The sequence below is a fragment of the Typopeltis vanoorti genome, chromosome 15 (genome assembly GCF_054136105.1).
Source record: "Typopeltis vanoorti isolate ZY-2024b chromosome 15, IOZ_Tvanoo_1.0, whole genome shotgun sequence".
Classification (NCBI taxonomy): domain Eukaryota; kingdom Metazoa; phylum Arthropoda; class Arachnida; order Uropygi; family Thelyphonidae; genus Typopeltis; species Typopeltis vanoorti.
In genome coordinates, this window is record NC_143563.1 from 12,461,114 (window position 1) to 12,486,098 (window position 24,985).

At 37.9% G+C, this 24,985-nt stretch overlaps 1 protein-coding gene across 1 annotated transcript in view; it reads right to left on the reverse strand.

Moving 5' to 3' along the window:
- The window catches only part of Tbh (Tyramine beta hydroxylase), a 69,313-nt gene that overhangs the window by 34,899 nt on the left and 9,429 nt on the right, over positions 1-24,985 (reverse strand). Inside the window, exons 2-3 of the mRNA XM_090405190.1 lie at positions 6,526-6,672; positions 1,909-2,082 (exon numbers count right to left, since the gene is read on the reverse strand). Of these exons, the coding sequence (XP_090261316.1) occupies positions 1,909-2,082; positions 6,526-6,672 (321 nt within the window). The remainder of the gene's footprint in view (positions 1-1,908; positions 2,083-6,525; positions 6,673-24,985) is intronic.

The window sequence follows — 24,985 nt, forward strand, 5'->3', positions numbered from 1 at the left end:
TCGTCTCTGGAGTTGGCATTGCTCAGGAAGGTGATTAGAATTACCGGGGAAAATTTCATTTGAGGGAATGGAAATGATTACGAGACACATATCAATGAGGAGTTTGTAGTTATGGCACAGGAATATATGTTTAACTACTATTTTTTTTTTTCTGATATTTAAAGTATGGAGAAATTCTACGAAACTCTCATTACATACGGTAAAATCAGAAATTAAATCAGCATGATCTTAGCAAAGAGATATATAAAAGAAGCAACCAATCATGACCGTATTTATTACCTTAACGGGAAACTTCTTATCTTTTCAAGCATTTAGTAAGTCAGTAAGATAACGAGATGAACAGGAATTACTTATATAATTTCTTATAATAAAAAAACATATTTCTTCATTCATTTTTTACATTTACACAGCATATACGAGGGTCTTGTGAAAAGTTCTCGGTCTAACAATGAAAAAACGAATTTATAATTTCAAAATTACTGAAATAAAGAGCCCAAAGAGTTCAATTCATCGATGCAAAATTATTTAAATTAAGTGGATATTAAATCCAGCATAATTTATATAATTTCAAAATGATTTTTATTTTTCAACATAATCTCCCTTAAGACTAATACATTTATTCCAGCGATGCTCCAGCGCCATTATCTCGTCCCTGTAGTGGTTATCAGTAAGATCTGCAAAATACCCCTCTACAGCTGCAATTACCTCTTGATTCAAAGAAAAACGCTGACAAGGGAGGAAGAGTTTTAGTTTTAGGAAGAGACAGAAGTCAAAAGGAGCCAAATCTGGGGAATAGGGTGGAAGTTCCAACAATTCATGGTGCAGATCCCTTAATTTTTCCATTGCCAAAACTTTTGTGGGAAGGTGCATTGCCGTGATGAAAGATGATTTTTTCTTCTGCAAACCGGGTCTTTTCTTACGATTTGTTTTCGTCTAGTCTGGTTAAAAGATCGGAATAATATTCTCCGATTATTGTTTTACCCTTTTCAAGATAATATTATCAAACAAAATGCCTTTAGCATCTCAAATCACCGATGCCATGACATTTCCTGCTGATGGAACCGACTTTGTCTTCTTTGGCTGAACAACCGGCTTCTGTCCACTGTTTTGACTGCTGTTTTGAATTCTGGTGTGTAATAGCGAATCCAACTCTCATCCGTAGTAATAAATCGACGCACAAAATCAGTTTTATTCTTGTTAAAACACGCTCCAAGCAATGTGCAGAGATTTTCATGCAAGTGCGTGTTTGATCTGCTGCGAGCAAGCGCGGCACCCATTTTCCGAAAAGCTTTTTCATATATATTCTTCATGCAAAATATATCCTACACGTTCTTTTGAAATGCCCATAGTATCAGCAATTTCATGCACTTCGACTCGCCGGTCATCCAATATCCTATCGTGCACTTGATCAATGATTTCTGGTGTTGTTACACTTTTTGGAAGTCCATCACGTGGATCATCTTCAAGGCTGGTACGGCCACGTTTAAACTCGGCAATCCATTTCTTAATGTCGCAAACGATGGAGAAGAGTGCCCATAAACTTTTATGAAGGTCGAATGAATTTCGTTTGGCGTTAAACCTTCTTTTACAAAGAATTTTATAACCGCGCGTTACTCAATTTTATCCATTTCAAGGGATACAGACAACAACACTTTTGCTTCAGACAGCTGTATAAAACAAACGGCTTGATAGAAGAATGACTTACAATTTCGCATGGATGCTTATGACAGATGTACCAATATACCAACTTCGAGAAAAATCTTGCCGATAGTGTTGCCAACTATGGTCGAGGAAGAGAACTTTTCAGACCACCCTCGTATATAAATTTAAAATTTAAATTTAAAATATTATATAATGACATTTTTAAGTAGCTGAAAGTTTTAGAGCACTTTATGTAATTTATCTTACTTTATTATTTTTGATTGTGATGGTTTTGGTATCGTCTGGAAACCGAGGTGGAGGAGATAAATTTTTCAGTAGGTGAACTCGTTGAAATCCATGATCCTTTGTTGATAATTTAAGGCCATCAATTCGTTTCAGTGGACCCTGCCCAGAAGCATAAACTACGTGTGTTGTACCCTCCTAGAATATGTTTAAAGAACGGAGAAAAAATTAGTTAAATTATTTCTAAATTATTTCTTTCATACTCATTTCGATCGCCAATCCTATCTCCTTCAAGAGGGATGGATGGCGGATGGTATCGAGAAAAATAAAATTTTTAACTTATTTAAAACTGCGTTACCTTTTCAAAACAAGCATGGAGCATAATACTTAATTATGGAATTTTTGAAAATGTCCGCTTGAGGTCACCATATGTGCTATATCTTGTCTGTTGCTTCGCTGAAATTCACTACGCAGTTCTACAACTATACATCTTATTGGATTTAATTTACTACTGCTATGTTCACTGGGCATTTACAGATGCTGTATCGTCACTCCGATGCTCGGTGATGTGCCACACCAGCTCGGTGATATGCCATGTAGTCCTGTTGTTTGCTTTTCTGGGGCCTCAAATCTCGGAAGATCAGTCACTCCACACACGCCATCCATCATTGTCTACCCCTGCCTCTTTTTCCAGGAACTTTACTTTCTATTACTGTTCTGAGAAGTTCCCCTTTCATCTTTTCTATGTGACCAAAATATTTGAACTTTCTTCTGTAAATATCCTCAACAGCCTTCTGTAACACCACATCTCAAAAGCAGATATCCGTTTCTTATCTGACTTCTTTAGGTTCCAAGGTCTCGCATCCATAAGTCGCTGTTGGAAAAATAACTGCATCCAAAATCCTCAACTTTGTTCTCATGGAGATAGATCCATCCTTCCAGATTTTAGACAGGTCTCTGACTGTTGTTTTAGCCATTCCTAACCTTTTTCTGACGTCTTCTTAACAGCAATTCTTCACATTAATAATGGATCCCAGGTACTCAAACTTGCTGACCTCCTCAATTCTTTCTCCATTAAGGTACACTTGTTTCTCAAGAGTGTCTCTGTTTGTATTTCCTTTGAGAACCATAATCTTTGTCTTGCTAGGATTGAGTTGAAGTCCTCTGTTATTACTGATCTTGTTAGCTTTGTCAAGAATTAGTCCTAGTTCTTCCATGTCATTACAAAGGAGTACTCTATCATCAGCATACCTCAGATTACTGATAATCTACCTCCTGTCCGGAGCTCATCCAATGCTTCACGCATGATGTCCTCCTCATATGTAATAAACAAGTGAGGAGAAAGTAAACATCCTTGCCTAACTAGTTTTCCAACATGAAGCCAGTCAGTCAATCCAACACCTGTTCTTACCGTGGCTTCTTGCTCCTTATACAAGATTAATCTGATAGTGTGTTGAGGAAAATCCATTCTTTTCATTACTTCACACAGTTTCACATGCTCAACGCAGTCAAAAGCTTTAGAGTAGTCTAAGAAACACATTACCAGAGGGAGTCTGAATTCTTTATATTTTTCTATGATCTGTCTAAGGCAAAGGATCTGATATCTGGTGCCCTTACCTTTCCCAAAACCTGCTTGTTCCTCGGGAATCTCTGCCTCAACTTTGGCCTCAATCCTATTTAGCATGATCTTCAATAAAATTTTGCTTGCATGAGATACTAAACTAAGAGTTGTATAGTTTTTGCACGCTTTCATATCGCCTTTCTTATGTAGTGATATGAAAACTGACTTCTTCCAGTCTCTGGGCCATGATCCTGTCTCCCATATCCTTGTAATCAATCTATGAAACACTCTTATCCCTCTGTCCCCTGTGGCCTTAATTAACTCTGCTGGGATTTCATCTGCACCTGGGGCCTTATTTCTGTTAAGCTGCTTAACTGCTCTTTAAACTTCATGCCTAAGTGGAGGAGGTTCCAAATCAAAATTTTCCTGGTGGGAAGGCTCCACATTTTCTTCATCCACTTTGCTGTACAGTTCCTCACGGTATTCTTTCCATCTGTTTTTGATTTCAAACTCTTCTGTTAGTAATGATCCATTCCTGTCTTTGATGACACACAATTTAGGCTTAAACTTGTGCTTTAAGTCACGAACTAAATAAAACATCCTTTTATAATTGTGCCTTCTCATCTGGAACTCTATTTCTTCACAACTTTTCCTTGACTTGCTTGATGGCTCTTCTGACTTCTCTATGTAATCTCATCTATTCTTCAGTCCCTGCGCCTCTTTGTTTTTCCAGTCGCCTTCTTTTGATTAGTTCCCATGTTGAATCTGATATCCATGGGTCTCTTGGTCTTCTTATTGGGTCGAGATACTTCTTCGCTGTATCCTGAATTATCACCTTGACTCCTTCCCAAAGCATGTCTGGTGAATTCTCCTCATTGGTCTCCAAAAAATTATCCAACCGAGTTGATGTTTCTTCTGTGAATCCACTAGGAATTACTCTAACATCCAATTTAGTGGGATGTGTCTGACCTGAAGGTTTTCGGAATCATAGTCTTACTTTTGCTCTTACTAGCTGATGGTCTGTACCACAATCTGCTCCAGGACAACTATGCACATCAGAGATGCTTGTATTCCACCGGTGGAGAGCCAGGATGTAATCAATCTGGTGCCTTTACCTATGAATGTTAGATGTCCAAGTATAAGTCCGTCGTGGATGTTTCTGAATGGTAATAACTAATCTGTTAGCATGGGTTAGCATTCACCGCGGGTGTTACGTTCACTCAGCCAAGCATGCCAAACTCCGGCCTGACTCTCATACTCCTTCCCACTTCTGCATTTTACTCCCCTAAGATGTAAAGCATGTCTCTCCTTGGTAGGCACTCCAAAACACTTTATAAGTTTTCATAGAATTCCTCACTCTCTCTTCTTCAGGCCTATCCGTGTGGGGTGCATAAACTACCACAATTGATACATTGGTAGGCTGAGCTTTAGGTCTAATAGAGAGTATCCTATCATTCATGGGGTTATCAAAGAAGACTTCTTGCCTGAACTGTCTTCAGTATCACTGCTACCCCATGATGTTTTGAGTCACCACCTGAGTAAATAACTAGCTTGCCATCCTGTCTTTTGAAGTGACCTTCTCCATTCCATCTGGTCTCTGTAATTACCAGGATGTCAATTTTATACCTATCCATCTCTTTACAGACAATCTTAAGAGTACCCATCTGTAGACCTCGGATATTCCACGTGCCTATGTAAAATTCCTTTCTAAGATTAATCTTATACCTTCTGTGTTGCTCATTCAGTGTCACTGACTTTTGATGGAGACTGTAATATACTTCTCGAACAGAAGCCTCTGCCTAAGCCCTAAACGCAGCTCTGATTATTCTGCGCGACAGCCGATGCAGCATGAGATGCATTATAAGGCACAACCATATTAGCATTTTGGAGTGAAGTCACTGCAAGAAGAAAGTGGTAGGGTTGCAGAGACACTTTCCACATAAGATGAAATAGAAAAATAGGAACGATTCACTCCTAGCCCTCGAATACTCTAATAGCATTGGGGGGGGGGGGAGCCAGAAGAAAAGAAAGCAGAAAAGAAAAAAAAGGGGATGGACCAGACTACAGATAATATAGCAGATGTATATTACATGAAGTAAGGCATGGTCCAGCATCAGGTACCTCGGGTTTGCCATGCCCAATTTTTCATATTAAATTAATATTTAATTAATATTAAACTCTAATACAAACAGGGAAATGGAGGAAGGATAAGCGCAAGATGGGAACATTTTTCATTTAAAAATGCGGAAAATAATCCACAATAGAAGACTTATCGTTGATGATCCTGCACAAATTGTGAGTGAAACGAGATCAATGTTTTGTGTATTTCCTCGTATGTAGGACTTTTACTGGACGCTCAAAGAGTAAATACAGTTATGATGTTAAATGTATGATTGTCCTTAGCACCAAAATTCCTAAATGGATCAAAATCCACAAAGCCATCGATGGAATCACTAACTCAAGGAAACCAATATCTCCTAAGAATGTGGCAGGTTTTTATTCCCCGGATGTGGGTTTTTAATCCCAGATAGAGGCAAATCGATCAGAGAACATACAAAATTTAAAGGGAAAAATACTGTAAGAGGGTGATCGATGTCATAATGGCGTTGTGTGTACATAGAGGATTAAGAAACACAGATGGTGGTGGTGGTGCGGAGCTGAGGGCCCTCTCGAAGCGAATCCCTGAACTCCTTTGAGATGTCCAGAAAATTTAAATTTATTGAAAGTTTTTCTGATGGCACACAAAATAAAGATAGACGATGCAAAATGTAAATATTTTTAACTTCTTTACATGAGATTACACAGTAAATCCATACAGAATTAATTTGTATCGACTAATTTTGCAGGTTCTGTGGACTACATCCTCACGATAAAGATTCCATAAAACAGTTAAAGATGTTCAATATACATTAACGACGGCATTCATAAATGAAAATTCTTTACAGATACATTCATATTGGAATATGGATTTATTGAAATCTTAAACGTCTTTCGACTTGCAAATAATCACAGTAACAGACCATGGTAAAATTTATATAGGGATTAAAACACTTATCGTATTCTAGAGTTAAAATTCTTACCTCAATGATGTAGTCTTGGTTATCGCAAGTATCGAATTTTCTAGTCCACGCAAATCGAGATGTTCTTCCTCTTCTACGCATGCTCAGAAGCTTGCAGTTATTATGATCATCGACGGTTATGAATGAATCTTCATCTGTTTTTGTGTCCTGAAATGAGAAAGTATAACAAAAAGTGTCAATCGCATAAAACAAGTATATTCGACAAAGGTTCATGAATGTATTGTATAATAAATGCAAAGTAAATTTAATCTTCTAATTTTAATTAATTTGTTTATTTATTTATTATTATTTGGATTGGTTCCACTGATGAATGGTGCAAACAAAATCCAATTTGAATGAAATCTTTGATATTGATCACGAAGTTGTTTTACTGAATCAAAAATAGAAAAATGGCCTCTTAGCTAGCTACACGTATTAATGAACAATCTGTACGATTAGATTCTTGTAAGCGAATCGCACACATTTTTTTATCTTCAAAGACAGACAGCTGGGTCAGAGAATATACTCAATTACAGATAGAATTTATTTCATTGGACATAAGACAGACCTTTACATCCCACTAAACTAAGGTTTTGAAGCCAAAGACACTTGGTTAGAATTTATTCACAATTTGCAATAATTTGTAATTCTAAATTGAAAAGTCACCTTTTTTTTAAGCGATCAAAAAGTAAACTAAACAGTGACACTGCCAACGTCGCATGCCATGTCCTATTTTTTTTTTTTTTTTGTTGCTAACGTTAATAAATGGAATGACTAAAACAACAGTCAGAGACTTGTCTAAAATCTGGAAGGATGCTTCTGTTTCTATGGGAACAAAGTTGAGGATTTTGGATGCAGCTGGTTTTCCAACAGCGACTTATGAATGTGAGACTTGGAACCTAAAGAAGTCAGATTAAAAAAGAATAACTGCTTTTAAGAAGTGATGTTACAGAAGGCTGTTGAGGATATCATATACTGAAAGGAGTACAAATGAATGGGCGCTAGAAAATATCAGTTGAACTTTAAGGCTCCTTAAAGATATTGACAGAAGAAAGTTAAAATATTTTGGACACATAGAAAGGATGGAAAGGGGACTTATCAGAACAGTAATGGAAAGTAAAGTTCCTGGAAAAAGAGGAAGAGGTAGACCATCAATGAGATGGATGGACGGTGTGTCGAGTGACTGATCTTTAGATAGTTGAGGCCTCCAGAAAAGCAAACAACAGGACTACATGGCGAGGCCTGGTGTGGCACATTACCGAGTATCGAAGTGACCATACGGAATCTGTGGATGCCCAGTAAACATATGGACGGAATGTTAATAAATACATTGCAAACATGTGTTAGCTTAAAAAGAGATATTAATATCTTCTTAGAAGTTAAATAGTAGCAGAATTACGATTATTGGATCCAACAGTGCTTTCATCGTGATTGCCTTCCTTCCACATTGAGGTATCGCAGTACGCTGGTCACACTGCAGAAGTTAAGATACAAAAACATGGTTAACACTTTCACTGCCAAGCTGAAAATTGGAATTTCGTGTGGTGGCCAAATTTTTTTTATTTTTTTAAAATTTAGTTAGCGAAGTCCACGTGATATCGCGTGATCGGCCGTTTGGCGAGGGCTCGCATCGAGCGATATCGCGTGATTGTCAATGAACGTGTTAAGGAACCTGTGTATTATTATTATTATTATTATTATTATTATTATTATTACGGGCAACTCCAGGGAGTCATTAGACTCATCGAGGGAGGCCCCAAATCATATTCATCACAACTATTTGACATTCATACAGTATCTATCATACCTCGCCTTAAACTCATTCACTGTCACAGCATCCACCACAGACTCAGGGAGCGCATTCCACTCATTCACTACTCTAAAAGTAAAGAACCCAGCTCTAACACCTTTACTAACCACACTTTTGCCCAGTTTCCATGGATGTTCCCTAGTCCTCCCACAACCAGCCCTGTTCTCAAAAATATCTTCTGAATTAATTTTATAGAACCCCTTCAGTAATTTGAATGTCTCAATCATATCTCCCCTCCTCCGCCTATCAACCAATTTTTGCAACCCACAAATCCTCAACCTGTTCTCATACGGTTCATTCCACAGACCTGCTATCATCTTGGTCACTCGCCTCTGGATCCTCTCCACCTCCTCCCCATCAAGAAGAAACCTAGGTGACCAAATCTGAGCACAGTAGTCTAGATGGGGTCTTATCAAGGCTCGATACAGAGGAACAATAACCTGCTTGTCAACGTATTCTTCAGCAACCAAGTGATTTGATGAGCTGTTTTGGTCACTTTTGCAATGTGTCCCCTAAATTTCAATTACTTATCTACCAACACTCCCAAATCTCGTGCCTCATCAATTTCCTGGAGCAGGGTTCCACCAATGCAGTAAACTGCCGCCAATCTTTTCACCCCAAAATGCATAACCTTACATTTTGCCACATTAAACTGACATCCATTCTCCTTAGCCCAGACCTCCAATCTATCCAAATCATCCTGCAAAATTTTGACGTCATCTGCATTCACTATTGCCCTACCCAACTTCGCATCATCCGCAAACAAATGAACTGTTCCTCTCAGATCATTTCCTATATCATTTATGAACAAATTAAACAGCAGTGGTCCAAGAACAGATCCTTGGCACACCACTAGTCACAGGCCGTCTTGTGGACTCTACTCCCGAGTAAACCACTCTCTGATATCTCTCCGTCAACTACCCTCCTATCCATCTCACCAACCCTATGTCCATTCCCATATGCTGCAATTTACTGATTAGAATTCCATGTGGAATCCTGTCAAAGGCCTTGGCAAGGTCCAGTAGAATCACCGTAAATCCATTACCCTTATCCAGTTCAGCCGTCACTGTGTTATAATACGTGAGCAAGTTACTGAGGCATGACCTACCCTTCACAAAACCATGCTGTCCCCGATACAGTATCCCATTTTCTTCTATCCAATCTTGTATTTTCCTCTTGACTATTTTCTCTAAGACCTTGACAATGATTCCTGATATGCTGATATGTATTATTATAAAGTAACTTTAATTACTTTTACTAGCGGGATTCTATTTCCACTGAATGTTATGAAAATTTTTTTTCATAGCATATTATCTCTCTCTATAAAAATAACAATGCGAAAGTCATATCTGGATTCTCAGCGCCATCTCTCGATTAAGTAGCAAGCTATAACAGTTTTTCTACTGAGGATGTGAAAAAAAAAATAAATAAATAGAAAGAAAATCACTATTTGAGATAAATGCTTATGAAAATGTTATGAAAACATAACAGCAGATTGATGAGATCGGAGAAAGGAAGTGGAGACAGGATTGGACATAAGCTTGAGTCTAATGTGGATTTAAAAAACATACATCATTTCATGTACGTATACTATGAATATACTAATCAATGAACCTGTCTGCTAGACAGGGGTTGGATAGCGTATAGATCCATTCTCCATCCAACAGCTTTGGGTTCGAATCCCACCTTTTGGGCTTGTTTTGTGAATCATAGCTGAATAGATAAACGTAATCGTTAAGTGTGAAACTTTCACGACCATTCCTGTTTCGTAGAAGCTCGATGTTGCTTGAAAGAGTTCCATTGGTCTCTAAAGTAGAATTCCTTGACTGCCTAAACCGTAGCCAACCCACGATATTAATGTAAAATTCAGTTAATGCTTTTCAAAATTATCTCAAAATGGTGTATTACATTATCATATATTGAGTGAAAGTCAATGCTGTTCAGAAAAAGCAGTTCGGTTGATTAATGACACATCTCTTTACATTATCTTCAGCCATTTTCTCTTAGAAGACCAGTTTCCGCATTTTGTCTCTTCTACATATATTTCCATGACAGCTTTTCAGCAGAACTAGCATGCATCATCTCCCTTATTTCTGCCAGGTCTATAGGAACTCGCGCAATAGATGCTCATCATTCGCTTTACAGTCGAACTCATCGAATCTGCTACTCCCGGTTATCATTCATTTAACTCACCTTAGTTATATGGAACAGTTTCCCCACGAAGCATTTCCGAAGGAATACAACCTCCTGCTGTTTAAGTAGAATATCAACTAGATTACTCTGCTCCTGATCCCTTCCCACACACGACATTTATTTACTATATTCTATTGTGTGGGAGTAATGTGCTAAGGCAGTCCCCCCCCCACAAAAAAACCCACCACACTCAAGTGGCTTACGTTGAAAACACACACAAGAAATTTGAACTTGAATTTGAATCCCGTATAGAAGTGACGATCCATCACGAGCACTTTTTGAAGTGATATCCATTCTCATATGGAGGTAGCAGGGTATTTCCACCCAGAAACTCGGGTTTTCCATCCTGCAAACCAGACAAACCTGAATACGAACTGAACATACCCAACTTGTAGACATAAATACATTGGACCTTAGCTATCCATGCAACCATCATTAAAAACACAAGATACTAATAATATTGTACTATTAGACTTACTTTTGTTAGTTGAAATTCATGTAAAAATTTGTTGAAGTCATTGAAATAAATGCTAAGATGTCTGTCAATTTCAATGGAGAAAACGTGGTACTTATATATGATGCCAAAAGGGAGATGAGAGCTTGAAGCTAATGTGACGGACTAGAGATTTCAATAATTAAGTCCCCCCCCCCACCTCACCAAAAAAAGTGTGACATCATTTACGCAGGCCTGTGAAACATTTTAGCGTGGATTTAAACTAAAGTGGAGAATTCTGGTCACTCATTGATTGTTGTTATTCTAGTAATAACAAGTAATGTGTAGATGCATGTATTTATATACCCATTTTGTTTGAGCCATTCTGGACGCAGAATTGAACTTTTAGGAAAAAGAAAATAATACAACAGAAAAGGACTGTATCGCTTTGAATAATTTGGTAATAGGAGATTATTATTTTTATTATTTTGGAATGAGTCGCGCTCACGAAAAATAAATCATGGTTACTCCTTTGAGGCTCAACTGTAGTAGCTATGCCAGATTAGGAAAAAAAAGTAGGAAGGAAATACTCATTTAATAACAACTGAAAGACTGTTACTAACTTAACTAATTTACATCTCATTTCTATTATGTTTTATCATCATTAACAACGTAGTTGATTCTATATCGGTATTGCTAACAACAATGTTGGCTAACACAGCAGATTCAATGGAATAAAAGCATTGCATGTTTGGCGAATTGGGGGGAGGGTTGAGATTCTTTTCTACCTCCCTGCAAACGTTGACGCGATAAGAACGGTTTGACAAAAGTTCACCCCGCTGTCACTCACCAACTAAGACGAAATATGTGGCCAGCGTGGTTCGAAAACATGCAAAGAACGCGGTCTTGACAAAGAGCAGCTTATGAAATGACTCCTATTGTCCTTCTACCCACGCCATCGCCGTCATTAGAGCCTACGGACTATTCGGCTCATTTCGGAGCATGTGCAGGAATGCACTGCGAGATGCACAGTCGGAGGGTTATTAAAACCGCTGGTCAAAACTGCCTCGCAGTGTGATAAATAGAGCAGAAATGTGGAAAGTTATTAAGGATTCCTGAACTTAAGGAAGCTCAGGTGGCTGCCAGTAGATGCATGCGACCTATTTCTAAGTCTGGCTCATCGTTAATATGCTTTTATTATTTTCTTTTCTTTTCCTTGAAATTAAGCCTGGCCAAGTTTCTATCACCTCCTGGAGCAACACTGCGTGTTCGTTCATAATTTAGCGTTGAAACATAATTCAGTTAAAGCGCGAGGCACAGTTAAATCTAGACCGTAATTAAATGGCTTTAATTTATGAATAATACACTATGAGAGAGAGAGAGAGAGAGAGAGAGAGAGGTCAACTTATTAACTTTTATTTTTTTCGGGAAGTGCGGACTTCTTCACTGCTGTTCAGCAACTAATTTTAAGGAATTCATAGCGCAATTAGACCAGCTTTTTTCTGCACAAAATTTAAATACAATCAGAATCTTTGATCACACTTTTAATAGCATGATTAAAGTTATTTCAACTTACCATAAAGTTAACAAACAATTTGAGCTTTTGAATTTTTAAGAACGTCAAAAGTGGTCGGTATTTAAAACGGAATATTTATTATGACAAAGTTGGGATAGAAAGAAAATTCTTGTATATTACTTGAATAGATATTTTCAAGGATAAATTACTTTCGTAAGGAATTTTATGTTGGCGGAATAATTACGGTAGAATCAGTAGGATAACGTCAGCGTAATAATTTCTTATAATTTTCCGACATTGCTGGATTTCCATGACCACATCAGAGTTCTTTTTGTGTTATTTTTGCTGTCAGTGCTGACTAGGATTTTTTAATAGTGAAAACCATGTTTATGGAGGTTCTCTAATACCATGTGAATCAATATTTCAATACTAATTTGTAATGTTTTTCAAAATAAAAATATTAAATGCGGTGTTTTAGATAAGGAAGTGACAAAAGATACTGATATATTTTGTTAGAATTAGCAAGATTAAAACGAGACAGAAAAGAAAAGAAGTCAAGTCCATAGTTCTGAGTCACACAGTTTTCGTGATTATATACGGCAAAACATGCATAAGGAAGAAACTTGGCGATGATAATCTTTAAATCTTTTCATCAAGATTCAAAATAGCAGACAACTTAACCTATACTTTTCGCAGAGTCTCTTTGTAATGTTTTTCAAAATAAAAATATTAAATGCGGTTTTTTAGATAAGGAAGTGACAAAAGATACTGATATATTTTGTTAGAATTAGCAAGATTAAAACGAGACAGAAAAGAAAAGAAGTCAAGTCCATAGTTCTGAGTCACACAGTTTTCGTGATTATATACGGCAAAACATGCATAAGGAAGAAACTTGGCGATGATAATCTTTAAATCTTTTCATCAAGATTCAAAATAGCAGACAACTTAACCTATACTTTTCGCAGAGTCTCTTTAACAAAGTTCATCTGAAAAACTGATTCACTGCAAAGCATCATAGATATCCGGAGAAGCGGCTGCTCTCACAGGGGTAAGAACCTACGATAAGTATTTTGAATCTGTCTTTTAATAGTCAAGTTGGGTGTCATATATATAAACTAAAAATAAAAACTATGGCAATAGATCTCCTTGTATGTCATAAAGAAAGATAAGCAAGCGTTTTGCCTTTAAAGTTTTTACGACTATAGTAGGCTCCTTAAAAATCTCTTTTTGATTCTTTGAGGTTATTATTATTTTTTTCAGATTATTATTATTATTTTTCTTGAAGACTCATCATACTAGTTATTTCCTTCTACATTCTTTGAAAAAATTCTTTAAAATTTATTTATAAGTAATATTCTTTTTAATGTCTTAATGAGCTGATAATAAGGATTAAACAGATATTACTCTTTGCATTTATAATTCCTTTGTTCATTATATATCAGAAATCAAATTTTTTGATAATGAATTCACATTTCTGAAACATTTTAAAAATTGATCGCCGTATCTAAGATTTTTTGTCCCCCCCCCAAAGACACACCCAGATCTTTACACCAGGATGAATATCACACTACGAGAAATATACAGTGTACATTGGTTTGTTCCATGGAACTGAAACCTCACATTACAAAACAATATTATAATTGTACAAGCTAATTCTATTTTTTCGACCACCAACTTTGATTCAATAATAAAATTAGACTGTGATATATTGGCCGAAGATAATCGACTAGTTTCGCCAACGTGACTGTTGGCTTCGTCTGGGCATACATAAGGTGATAAAAACAGCTTAAAATAGATCAAGAAAGGAACATAAACGTTATACAAATTTAAAAGACGAGTTAAATCAAACGCAAGGAGCGTGTGTGATGTCATATATTGTTATACAATTGCGTTCTGTAATTTACAGCGAAGTTGAATTCTGGTGTGCTAAGTGATCTTATGAGGTTCTTCCATATGTCAGCAAGGATTATCCCTTGGTTCCTATTGAGGCTGCCTTTTGAATGGATTATCACAGTAGCTTCTATGGGGAAAATCCAAGGGATAATCTTTGCTGACACATGGAAGACCCTCATAAGATCACTTAGCATACCAGAATTCAACTTCGCTGCAAATTACAGAATGCACTTGCATAACAATGTATGACATCGCACACGCTCCGTGCTTTGATTTAACGGGTCTTTTAAATTTGTATAACGTTTATGTTTCTTTCTTGACCTGTTTTAAGCTGTTTTTATCACCTTATGTAGGCCCAGACGAAGCCAATAGTCACGTTGGCTAAACTGGTCGGCTTAATTTGTATTAAAATCTTCGGCCAATATATCCAGCCTAACTTCATTATTGAATCAATTGTACAAGTTGTTTTTTCATTATAATAAACAATAGTTTAGCCTGACTTTCTGAGTGTACAGCTTTTTGTTTTACTGTTTGAGGAAGCTATTTAAGAAAAGTTACGAAATATAAACAAACTTTCAGCAATTATATATAAAAAAAACACCCAGATAAAACCCATACAGAAATCTGCATTGAGATCAACCCAACATCTTTCACATGACACATTCAACAATAAAGATATCTCATGGACACCCATTTCGAACTTTGTCCACAAGTTTCGCCTCGTTCAAGACTAGCATGATTGCCATATCATGATATCATTCTTAAAGATTTTTTTTATCCTCCCTTAAAACGCTCAGCCACTTGAAAAGAGGTGCAATAACGTCCATTAGCCACTTATAATGTAGTAATAAAAGCGAAAAAAAAAGATATTTGAAGACGGAATGTTTGGTTGAAGTATTATCAAATGTTCAAGTAGCAAAAAAAGTTGAAAAAAGATAAAAAGGATTATTAGTTTTAAAGTTTAGAACTAAAAAGAAAAACATCCGTATTCAAATCCTTTGAATAAGTCTTCATAAAATTACCGAAAGTTTTTCGTAGAAGAATTCAATTACTGCGTTCTTCCCTCACATATTTCATGCGATGAAATTAAATAGTTCTGGAAACTACGAGAGTACCCGGAAAAACGATTGAGTACTTGGAGGTATGCAAACAACCGACAACGAGAGCGGCGTGTATCAGCCGGTGAAGCGTAAAAGATTCAGCAACAGGAATAATGCACAGGATTCTTACAATACGAATTAACTTTTGGAAATTAGTACGCAGCTAGTCTCACTGTCAGTTATCTCTAATAACTGAGTTCATGGCTAGAGATAATATTATAAACTTTTTTAATTTTTATGTACAAAATTTTAATTGTTGTCTACAAAAAGTTTAAAATTTTTGTAGACAGCTTCTACAAAAATATTCCTATATCGAATATTCCTATACAACTAATCTCTCCTCTCCTAATATACATACACACATACGTTCGTTACTTAATATTACTTACTGTCTGAGAGTGAGTGCTCTGCAGTCGATTTTTGTAAGCGGCAGATTTAAAAACTGCAAATAAGAAAGAAGATCTTTCAAAGGGAAAAATCATCCTCATCCTCCAAAGATCGACTAATTCAGGAAACTGCTGAATAAAAGACCTAGTAAAGTACTTCTTTTTTTTTTTAAAGCAGGAAAAACTATTCTGCCAACTGAGCCAGCGATTGCGACTCTTTCTCCTTTTCATTCTTCACCTTTACCTGTGAATTTGTTACCCCATTTAATATTTACCTCATTTAAGTTATGGATATTATCTATGTTACTCCTCTAAATAAATATTAATTTTATGACAATTTAGCCTATTTTTCTTTAGGAGTACCTCTTTTATTATGCCATTGGCTTTATACTCAATTTCTTGGGTATCACTGATGTTTTAAAGATAGAGATACATGAAGAATATAAGGAAGGAATAATTTTGAACGTAACTTTGTAGGATGTTCCTGGTTGGCTTCTTATTCAGCTGCATCTGGCGTATGGCGATAATCATTTTTATACTACTGCTGAAGTATGACCGAAGGGAAGGGGGGGGGGATGGAAATGAGGAGATAGATAGATTTTTTTTTTTTTTTTTATTGTGAACATAACAATCTTATATACAGGATTAACCGGTTTTTGGTTCTCTGCAGTCAGACAGAGAGGTTATATGCTCATACTCTTGTTGAGATATGTTACATCGAAGTCACTTATAAGGCTAATTACATTTTTTTTTAAAAATAAATTAAAGCCATTAAGAGTTATTTTAACATGATACTGTATAAGAACATAAATGTGGAAGAACATAGAAGTTACTATTGCACAATATTATCTATTAACATGAGAGTGCCAGCTGATTAATTTTCGCACTGTTAAGCACAACAATCCTTCTTTCTTCCCCCTTTCTTTGGGGGGGTGAAGGTGTCACTTCTATGCTGGAAAGTGGATTATAATGCAGTCTCCCTGCTCAGCCAGGAGTTGATTCCGTGGATTCCATTCTTGGTGGAAAAGATCTAAGGTTGTTTTGCCTATGGTGGTGATCTCGTGTAGGATCCGACTTCTCACCTTTTGTTGGAAGGCTGCAGTGAGTTGGTCAGTTGCCTCTCTCTGTGAAGTTGCTGTGCTGTCTGGTCTTGTATGTCTGAGGTAGAAGTTGTATATTACCGCTTTTGCGGTAATGAAAAGGTAATTGCAGAATGAATGGTTATTTGACTCCACATGGACGAGATTGAAATATTCCTCTTCTGTATGAAGATTACCACAGGTAAGAGCTGCCGTTTCCTGAGTCAAACTGATTAATTTAGTGTGGACTGGGCATTCCAAGTAGATATGCCGGACCGTTCCTAATGGGTAGCAGAAGAGGCAGTTATCTGAGACGTTTGAGTTAAATTTTCGTAATATAGTAGGAGTAGGTAATATATTATGCCACATTCTCCACTGAATATCTGCGTCAGGTTTGATGGCTCTTGTGCGATATGGTAGATCCCATTGAAATAGTGTTTGATCAGATGATGCAGGATTTTCCAACAAAGTGCTCTGGTTCGACTGTTGTGTTAGAGTGCTGTAGATCTTGTTGGTGTTGCTGGGTGTAAGTTTCTCCCATGAGTTATTGGTTTTTATCAGAAAGATAGGCGCCAAAACTTCTGAGTTTGGAGGGCTAAGCCCCACTTCTGTTATGCTATCAGGCATAGCGGCTTGAAAAGCGGCCTTTACGGTGTCTATCAGCTCAGACTCATTCCCATATTCAAGGTTTTCGAGCGAATTTGGAAAGCGCCAGGTGAGGATTGGAGAAAGAATGTCACCCAAGATCCTCACGTTTCGCCAGCTCCATGGAGGAAAGAAAAATTCTTTCTGAGTGATCGGGCTTCTTACCATCGTGTTGTGAAAGATGGGTTCCATGAGGATTTCAGGTAGCGCTGCTGTCTTCACTGTGTGCTGGAGGTTTAGCTTCTTCCATCGTCGAAGGGCATCTTTGTAGAAGTTTGTTAAATTTACAGGCACTTGAGCTGTCATTCTTAAGGTGGTGGAGAGAGAGAGAGACCTCTAGTGGCAGAAGTGAAAATATACTCAGTGGTGCATTTGTGTGATATTACCTGTTGTAGGGCATTAATGAGAAATCGAGCGCGGAACGTTGTTATCCTGTTGTCAATGGAGACCAAATTTTGTCCTCCATCTTTGAGAGAAGTACATAGCTTGGAGTAGGAAAGCCAGTTTGTTTCGTTCCATATGAATCGATATATGGTTGACTTTATTTGTTTGATGAAGTGCACTGGTGGCGTAAGAATCTTTAGTGTATGCCAAAGGACACTGGTGGCTATTTGGTTAACGATTATTGTTCTCCCTCTTGTGGAGGCAGAGGCTCGTATTGCTGCCCACTTTCCTAGAACTTGCTTGAAACGCTTGTTTAGTGTTTCCCAGTTCTTATCCAAATAAGAGGGTGTGTTTCCTAGGTAAATCCCCAGGTATTTGTTTCCCTCTGTGGACCAGGTACCAGACATTGGGGAATCGGATCGGTTTTTCCATTTGCCACACCACAGTCCTATGGTTTTATGTGTGTTTAGTTTGCTCCTGAGGCTGCCTGATATTGTTGGTATGCCATTTGTATGTTATGGAAGTCCTCTTCTTTGCGGGCTATGATTGTAACATCATCAGCATATGCTGTCAGGGTTATGGTTTGGTAGGGAAGTTTAGGGCGGCATGCTCTGAGCAGCATGCTGAGTCTACACAAAAAGGATTCAATGGCAATTGTGTAAAGAGGACCGGAGAGTGGACAGCCTTGTTTAATACTTCTGCTGTATGGTGCAGTTATGGTAGGCCTGTTGTTTATTTTCATGCGAAACTGTGCCTTGGCATACAAAATTTTAATAGAGTGAATGATGCCTGAGCCAAAGCCAAATGCTTTCAAGCAGTTGAAGAGGTAAAGGTGTTCAACGCGGTCGAAAGCTTTTTCTTGGTCTAGTGTTACAAGACCCATTGTGTTCACTGTTGTTGTTCGCTATGCTTATGAGATCCCTTATGAGGTGTAAGTTTTCGTGGATAGATCTTCCAGGGATGGAATAGCTCTGATGCCTATTTATTATTTCGCTCAGAGCGGGTTTAAGTTTGTTGGCAATAGCTTTGGATATAATTTTGCAGTCGGTGTTTGTGATAGAGATGGGTCTCCAGTTTCCTAGTTTCGTCGCGTCTCCTTTCTTTGGAATGAGTTTAATAACTGATGTTGTCATATTGAGTGGAAAGCCATTGGTATTCGCTTCGACAAAAACTCTGTAGAGGATAGGTCCAAGCTGTTCCCAGAAGGACTGATAAAATTCAGTGGTGAGCCCGTCTATGCCAGGAGATTTATCCTTAGGTAAGGAGGTGCAGGCAGTTTTCAGATCGTGTAACGTGATGGGGAGTTCTGTGTTACTCCTTGTTGTTGGTGAGAGTCTTTTCACATCGGAGAGAATTATATTCGTGGCCTCCATAGATGTTGGGTTGGCTTGGTATAAATTTTTGTAGTACTGCAAGGTATATAAGAGGATTTCGTCATGATTTTCTATGATGTTTCCACTATCTGTTTTAATAGCAGATATACTGGTGCACTCTTGTTGGCGTTTTTCTAGTGAGAAGAAATACTTTGTGGGGGCATCTGCGAAGTTAATATGTTTGCGTCGTGCTCTTATTAGTGCTCCTCTTGCAGAGTGCTCTAGGTGTGAGCATATGGTGGCTTCTAGGGACTGGTATTCCTCAGATTCTGGATGATGCAATTGCTGTTGTTGTTGCAAATTTTTAAGGGCTGAATGCTTATTCAAATTTCTTCGGTGACTATATTTTTGGGTGAATACCCTAACTTTGGATTTAAAAAGTGACCACCACTCGGAAATTGATTGTGAAGTAGGTATATCTCTGATGAGAGTTTCGATATAGATTTTAGAGGTTCTGAGATATTCTGTATCCTTTAGTAGGCTGTTGTTAAATATCCAATATTCTCCTCCTTTGTATCTGGTGTGTCCAGGAATGCAAATGTTAAGAAGGATGGAATCATGGTATGATGCATGAGATGGATGGTATGTGACTCTCCTGATGTAGAGTATTGCGTGCATCGATGTGTAGTATCTGTCGAGCCGTGCCTGGTATAGAACACTGGTAGGACCACCTTTGGCTCTCCAGGAGAACACTTTCTCATGTGGGTGCAAGTGTCTGAAGGTGTCAGTCAGCTCGAAGTCATTTATTACATCCTGGAGAAGCTGAGATAGTGAGTGTCGATGTTCTTGGCATTGCTGTCTGTCCATTGTAGGATCCAGAGTGCAGTTGAAATCCCCTGCCAGAATGATGTGGTCATTGACCTTGCTGAGGTGGTTTCGCACAAACTCCAGTACCTGCACTGCAAGCTGGTCATTTTGTGGGATGTATATGTTAATGATACATATTTTCTTTCCTGTCTGAGTTGTAATGAGCCCATATATTACACACCCAGGAAAGGTATCGATTATTTCTACTTTTAGAGCGCTGTTTTGGTGAATTCCAATGCTGACTCCAGATCCATGAAGTTGTATGGCAGGACAGCGGTGCATGGTATAAGGCCAGTTCTTCCAGTGTTGATATGAAGCTTTGCTGTTGCAATGGAAGTTTGTTTCCTGCAGCATAACTATTTCTGGCCGGTGGGCAAGGATATGCTGCAGGACCAGCCTGTTTCGCAGTGGTGTGGCACATCCTCTAGCGTTTAGTGAGAGAAGGTTTATTGAGGTGCACATTATTTTATGGTTTAGTTTTATTTGGTGCGGTAATCCTCACTTCCTTTACGGATAGTTACGCTGCCGCTGGGATTCAAGCCCGTTTATCAGGTAGTATATCATTTTCCTGAGATTAGTGGTTTTTCTCCCTCTTTTTCCTGCCAGAATAGTTCTTAACTCTTCCAGCTGGGTGATAAGACCACTGATGTCAGCGGTGTAGTCATAGGCTGTAAGCAGTTTTTGTGAAGAGCCTCGAACTTTTTTAAGAAAGCTCTGAAGCTGCTCACTTGTAAGTGGGCCTTCAGTGTGAGGAAGACCTACATTTCCAGTTTCCTCTTCATCATCTGAGGACTCAAGAAGCTCGATCTCTTCATACCCTCTACAAGCTGTTGGGAGGGTTCCCAACAGCTTGTAGAGGGGGATGAAGGGATCGAGCAGCAGGGAACCTTTGCCTCCAATGCTTGGAGGCAAAGGTTCCTTGCTGCAGCTGCGCTGGTTTGTCTTTGGCTTTTTTTCCGTTTTTGTTTCTTGCTCCTCTTCGCTATTTTTATCTTTATCGGAGTTAGTTAGTTGTCTGTGTTCCGTTTCCTTTTCTCTAGGATTGCTTTTAATCGATGTTGGTGGAGGTTCTTCCGAAAGTCGGGTTTCGTTAGTGCTACCACTTGATTTTGTCTCCTCGGTACTCGACTGAGAGCTGTTTCCTTGAGATCTTTGTTGTTTGTTAGGGATGCTCTGTTTTTTGGGGTTGGCTGCTTGCTGCTTCTGATTCTCTGATCCGCTAGGATTGGTAGTATTGTTAACCGGTTTCTCATTTCTGGGTATATACGGGCATAACTTCCTTACATGGCCTTCTTCGTGGCAGTAAAAGCACTGAGCAGCAACAGTAATATAAAAGGTGTAGGGTACTCCGCCTATTTCTGTGTTGATTATTTTGGGTATGGAGCCGATTGTATTGTCGCCAAAGTGCATTAGAGCCTGTCTTCTAAAGCTCTTGATGTGAGCGAATTCAGGCCTAGTTGTAGAGGCGCGTAGCGTTCGGATTTTACCTGTCACTGCGCCGTATTTTGAAAATGTGGAGATTTTTTTTTTTTTTATTGTAAACATAACAATCTTATATACAGGATTAACCGGTTTTTGGTTCTCTGCAGTCAGACAGAGAGGTTACATGCTCATACTCTTGTTGAGGTATGTTACATCGAAGTCACTTATAAGGCTAATTACATTTTTTTTTAAAATTAAATTAAAGCCATTAAGAGTTATTTTAACATGATACTGTATAAGAACATAAATGTGGAAGAACATAGAAGTTACTATTGCACAATATTATCTATTAACATGAGAGTGCCAGCTGATTAATTTTCGCACTGTTAAGCACAACAATCCTTCTTTCTTCCCCCTTTCTTTGGGGGGTGAAGGTGTCACTTCTATGCTGGAAAGTGGATTATAATGCAGTCTCCCTGCTCAGCCAGGAGTTGATTCCGTGGATTCCATTCTTGGTGGAAAAGATCTAAGGTGTTGTTTTGCCTATGGTGGTGATGCTCGTGTAGGATCCGACTTCTCACCTTTTGTTGGAAGGCTGCAGTGAGTTGGTCAGTTGCCCCTCTCTGTGAAGTTGCTGTGCTGTCTGGTCTTGTATGTCTGAGGTAGAAGTTGTATATTACCGCTTTCGCGGTGATGAAAAGGTAAGATAGATAGATAGATAGATAGAGAAAGAAAGAGAGAGAGAGAGAGAGAGAGAGAGAGATGTCGGTAAGACAATGGTATGTGAATTTAAAAATCGGGTTTTAAGGGTGGCTGTGAATTCTTTGGGACGAAGGTGAAAGAAATTTTTTTGGGAAAAGAGGATAGAATATGATGAAATAAGATTATGGGTGGGAGTAACGGGCTGTGAGCCGTTTCGACTGTGTGTCGTTTTCTGGAGCACGTGGGAAAAGTTCCACTTTTCCCACGATCCGTACTCATTTACACATTCAGCTAGTGTATTTAAGTCCTGTTGCAAACCACAGCATCCGCTCTACTCCTGATAGATGTCCACCAACTTTGCATCATCTGCAAAAAACTGACAACATTCAGACCTCTTGAAATATCGTTTCCATATCCATTAAACAGCAATAAACAGACCCTTGGGGGATACACCACTAGTAACTTTCATCTTCTTGGTTATCACTCCTCCATAGACAACTCACTGATACCTATCAGAGTCCGTCTCCAATCCAGAAAACTAATTATTTATAATTATTAACTATAGATTCTAATTATCTAACATCTAATTATCTATAAGTTATCTATAGCATGATTATCAGGTTATCTAACCCTTAGTCCGCCAACTGTAGTTTTGGATATTTATGAAAGATATGAAATATGTAATTTATTACTTATTTAATTTGAAGACTAACAATGCATTTTCAATCGAAATCTTGAATAAAGAAACGTTTAGTTATCACAGGTGGCGTTACAATAGGGTGAAGTAGTTTAAGCAGAAAATATTACCGAAAAAGCTAAAAGCTAATCGCATTTCCAACAGGAACAACAACAATTGGCTACACAGCTTAAATAAAAAATAATTTAAATTTTTATTTTTCAATCCAATCCAATAAATAATCCAATATTTATCGAATAAAATTAATTCGTCTAACGTCTTTTGGCATTAAAGTATTCAAACATGATACAGGGGATTAAAAATTCCAAGGAGGTGTAGGTACCCCATTCCTGTACCTTTTTTTTGAAAATTCATAGCCAGCAGGTGTCCAACTTTATTCATTACGGACAGTTGGGTTCATTGCTATCAACGATTTGAAGACGTAAATATGACAGGAGTGCCGCCACCTCGTCTTCCCAATCCACTGGTATTATTGTCGGAAGTAACAAAGTACTCTCCGACCACAGATGCGAGACCCTCGGCTGGCAATATGCCAAGAAGCGTCAGTTCATGTTTAAAGCGAGAAAGAAATAAGGCGACGTGTACACTCCAAATCTAGTGCTTTATACGCTAAATTTTCCAACTGTTGTACAAGCAAAATAGTTACCATTTTGATAACTGGAATTTTTATTAAAGAAAAGCTATTTAAATTATACACATTTTTCGGTCGTAAAATGTTAAAACATATACAACTTATTGTTAAACTGACCATAAATTTTTAATTCGTACGTATGTTCGTATAATATTGCCTACCGGTTTCGCTAGTAACTGACTAGCTTTCTCAAGGCTGGCACAGTACAAAAAAAAAAAAAAATGATAAATGCAAAAAATGTTTAAGAATACAAAAAACGTCAGTACCTGTTAGGTAGCTAAGGTAACACGTTCGCGTGACATGGCTGTATGAAATTGTGACTTTCTACTCAGTATCATGAACACGCGTTACATGCAAACGCGTAATATGATTATTTGCGTACTGTAGTTCTGTTGAACTGATGGAATTAATTAGATTTTTCCAAGTATCGTTCAGTATGGCCCCTTGATTTCTGTTTAGGTTGCTGCCTGTACGTAGCACTACTGCTGCGTATTTTAATAATCGGTGTCTGGTAGCCGACTCTACGTAGAGCATAGAGCTGTTATTCCAGTCTATCGTGGGTTCGACGTTGAAAAGTGATGTGCTAACCCGGTGGTAATCGTTCTGTTGTGATTTACATTGCCAACATGTTCTTTCTGTCTTATTTCCAGGCTTCTCGAAGTTCATCCAATGTAGGAAAGATCGCACGTACATGGAATATTATACACACCTGGATATTTATAAAATGGAACACTGTCTTTAGGAGATCTTAGAACCTGTCTGATGCTAGTAGTTGGTTTAAATACAACCCTGATGTTATGGGCCTTTAACAATCTCGTAATTTTGGTGGAAACTGAACCCATAAAGGGGATGACTGCTGTTGAAATTTGCTGGGAGACTGTTCTTTCTTGTTGGTTATATTTGTATAGAAATTTGTTGATGATGTTTCGAGGATAACCATTTTGCGATAGTGTTATAGCGATTTGGGACAGTTCAGTTTGAACTTCTTCATCGTCGGAGATAAAGTTTCTGGCTCGATTTCTCAACATGTGGATGATGCTCTGTTTATGTGACCTATGATGGTTTGAAGAGTAATCTAGAAATCGTCCAGCGTCCGTAGGTTTTTTGTAAATGGACAGTTTGAAATTGTTACCTTGTCTTTTAACTAGTATGTCCAAGAAGTGTAGTTGTTCTTTGTTTTCTACTTCTAGAGTAAATTTGATTTTATTGTGGAGTGAGTGGATTCTATTGACAAACATATGTAGGTTTTCCATGTTGTCCTGCCATATGATAAAGATATCATCTACATATCTCCACCATATTGAAGGTTTAGGAATAATGTTGGTGAAGATTTCATTTTCAAATTTCTCCATGAAAAGGTCTGCACATGGTGGTAACAGAGGGCTGCCAATGGCTAGGCCTTCTAATTGT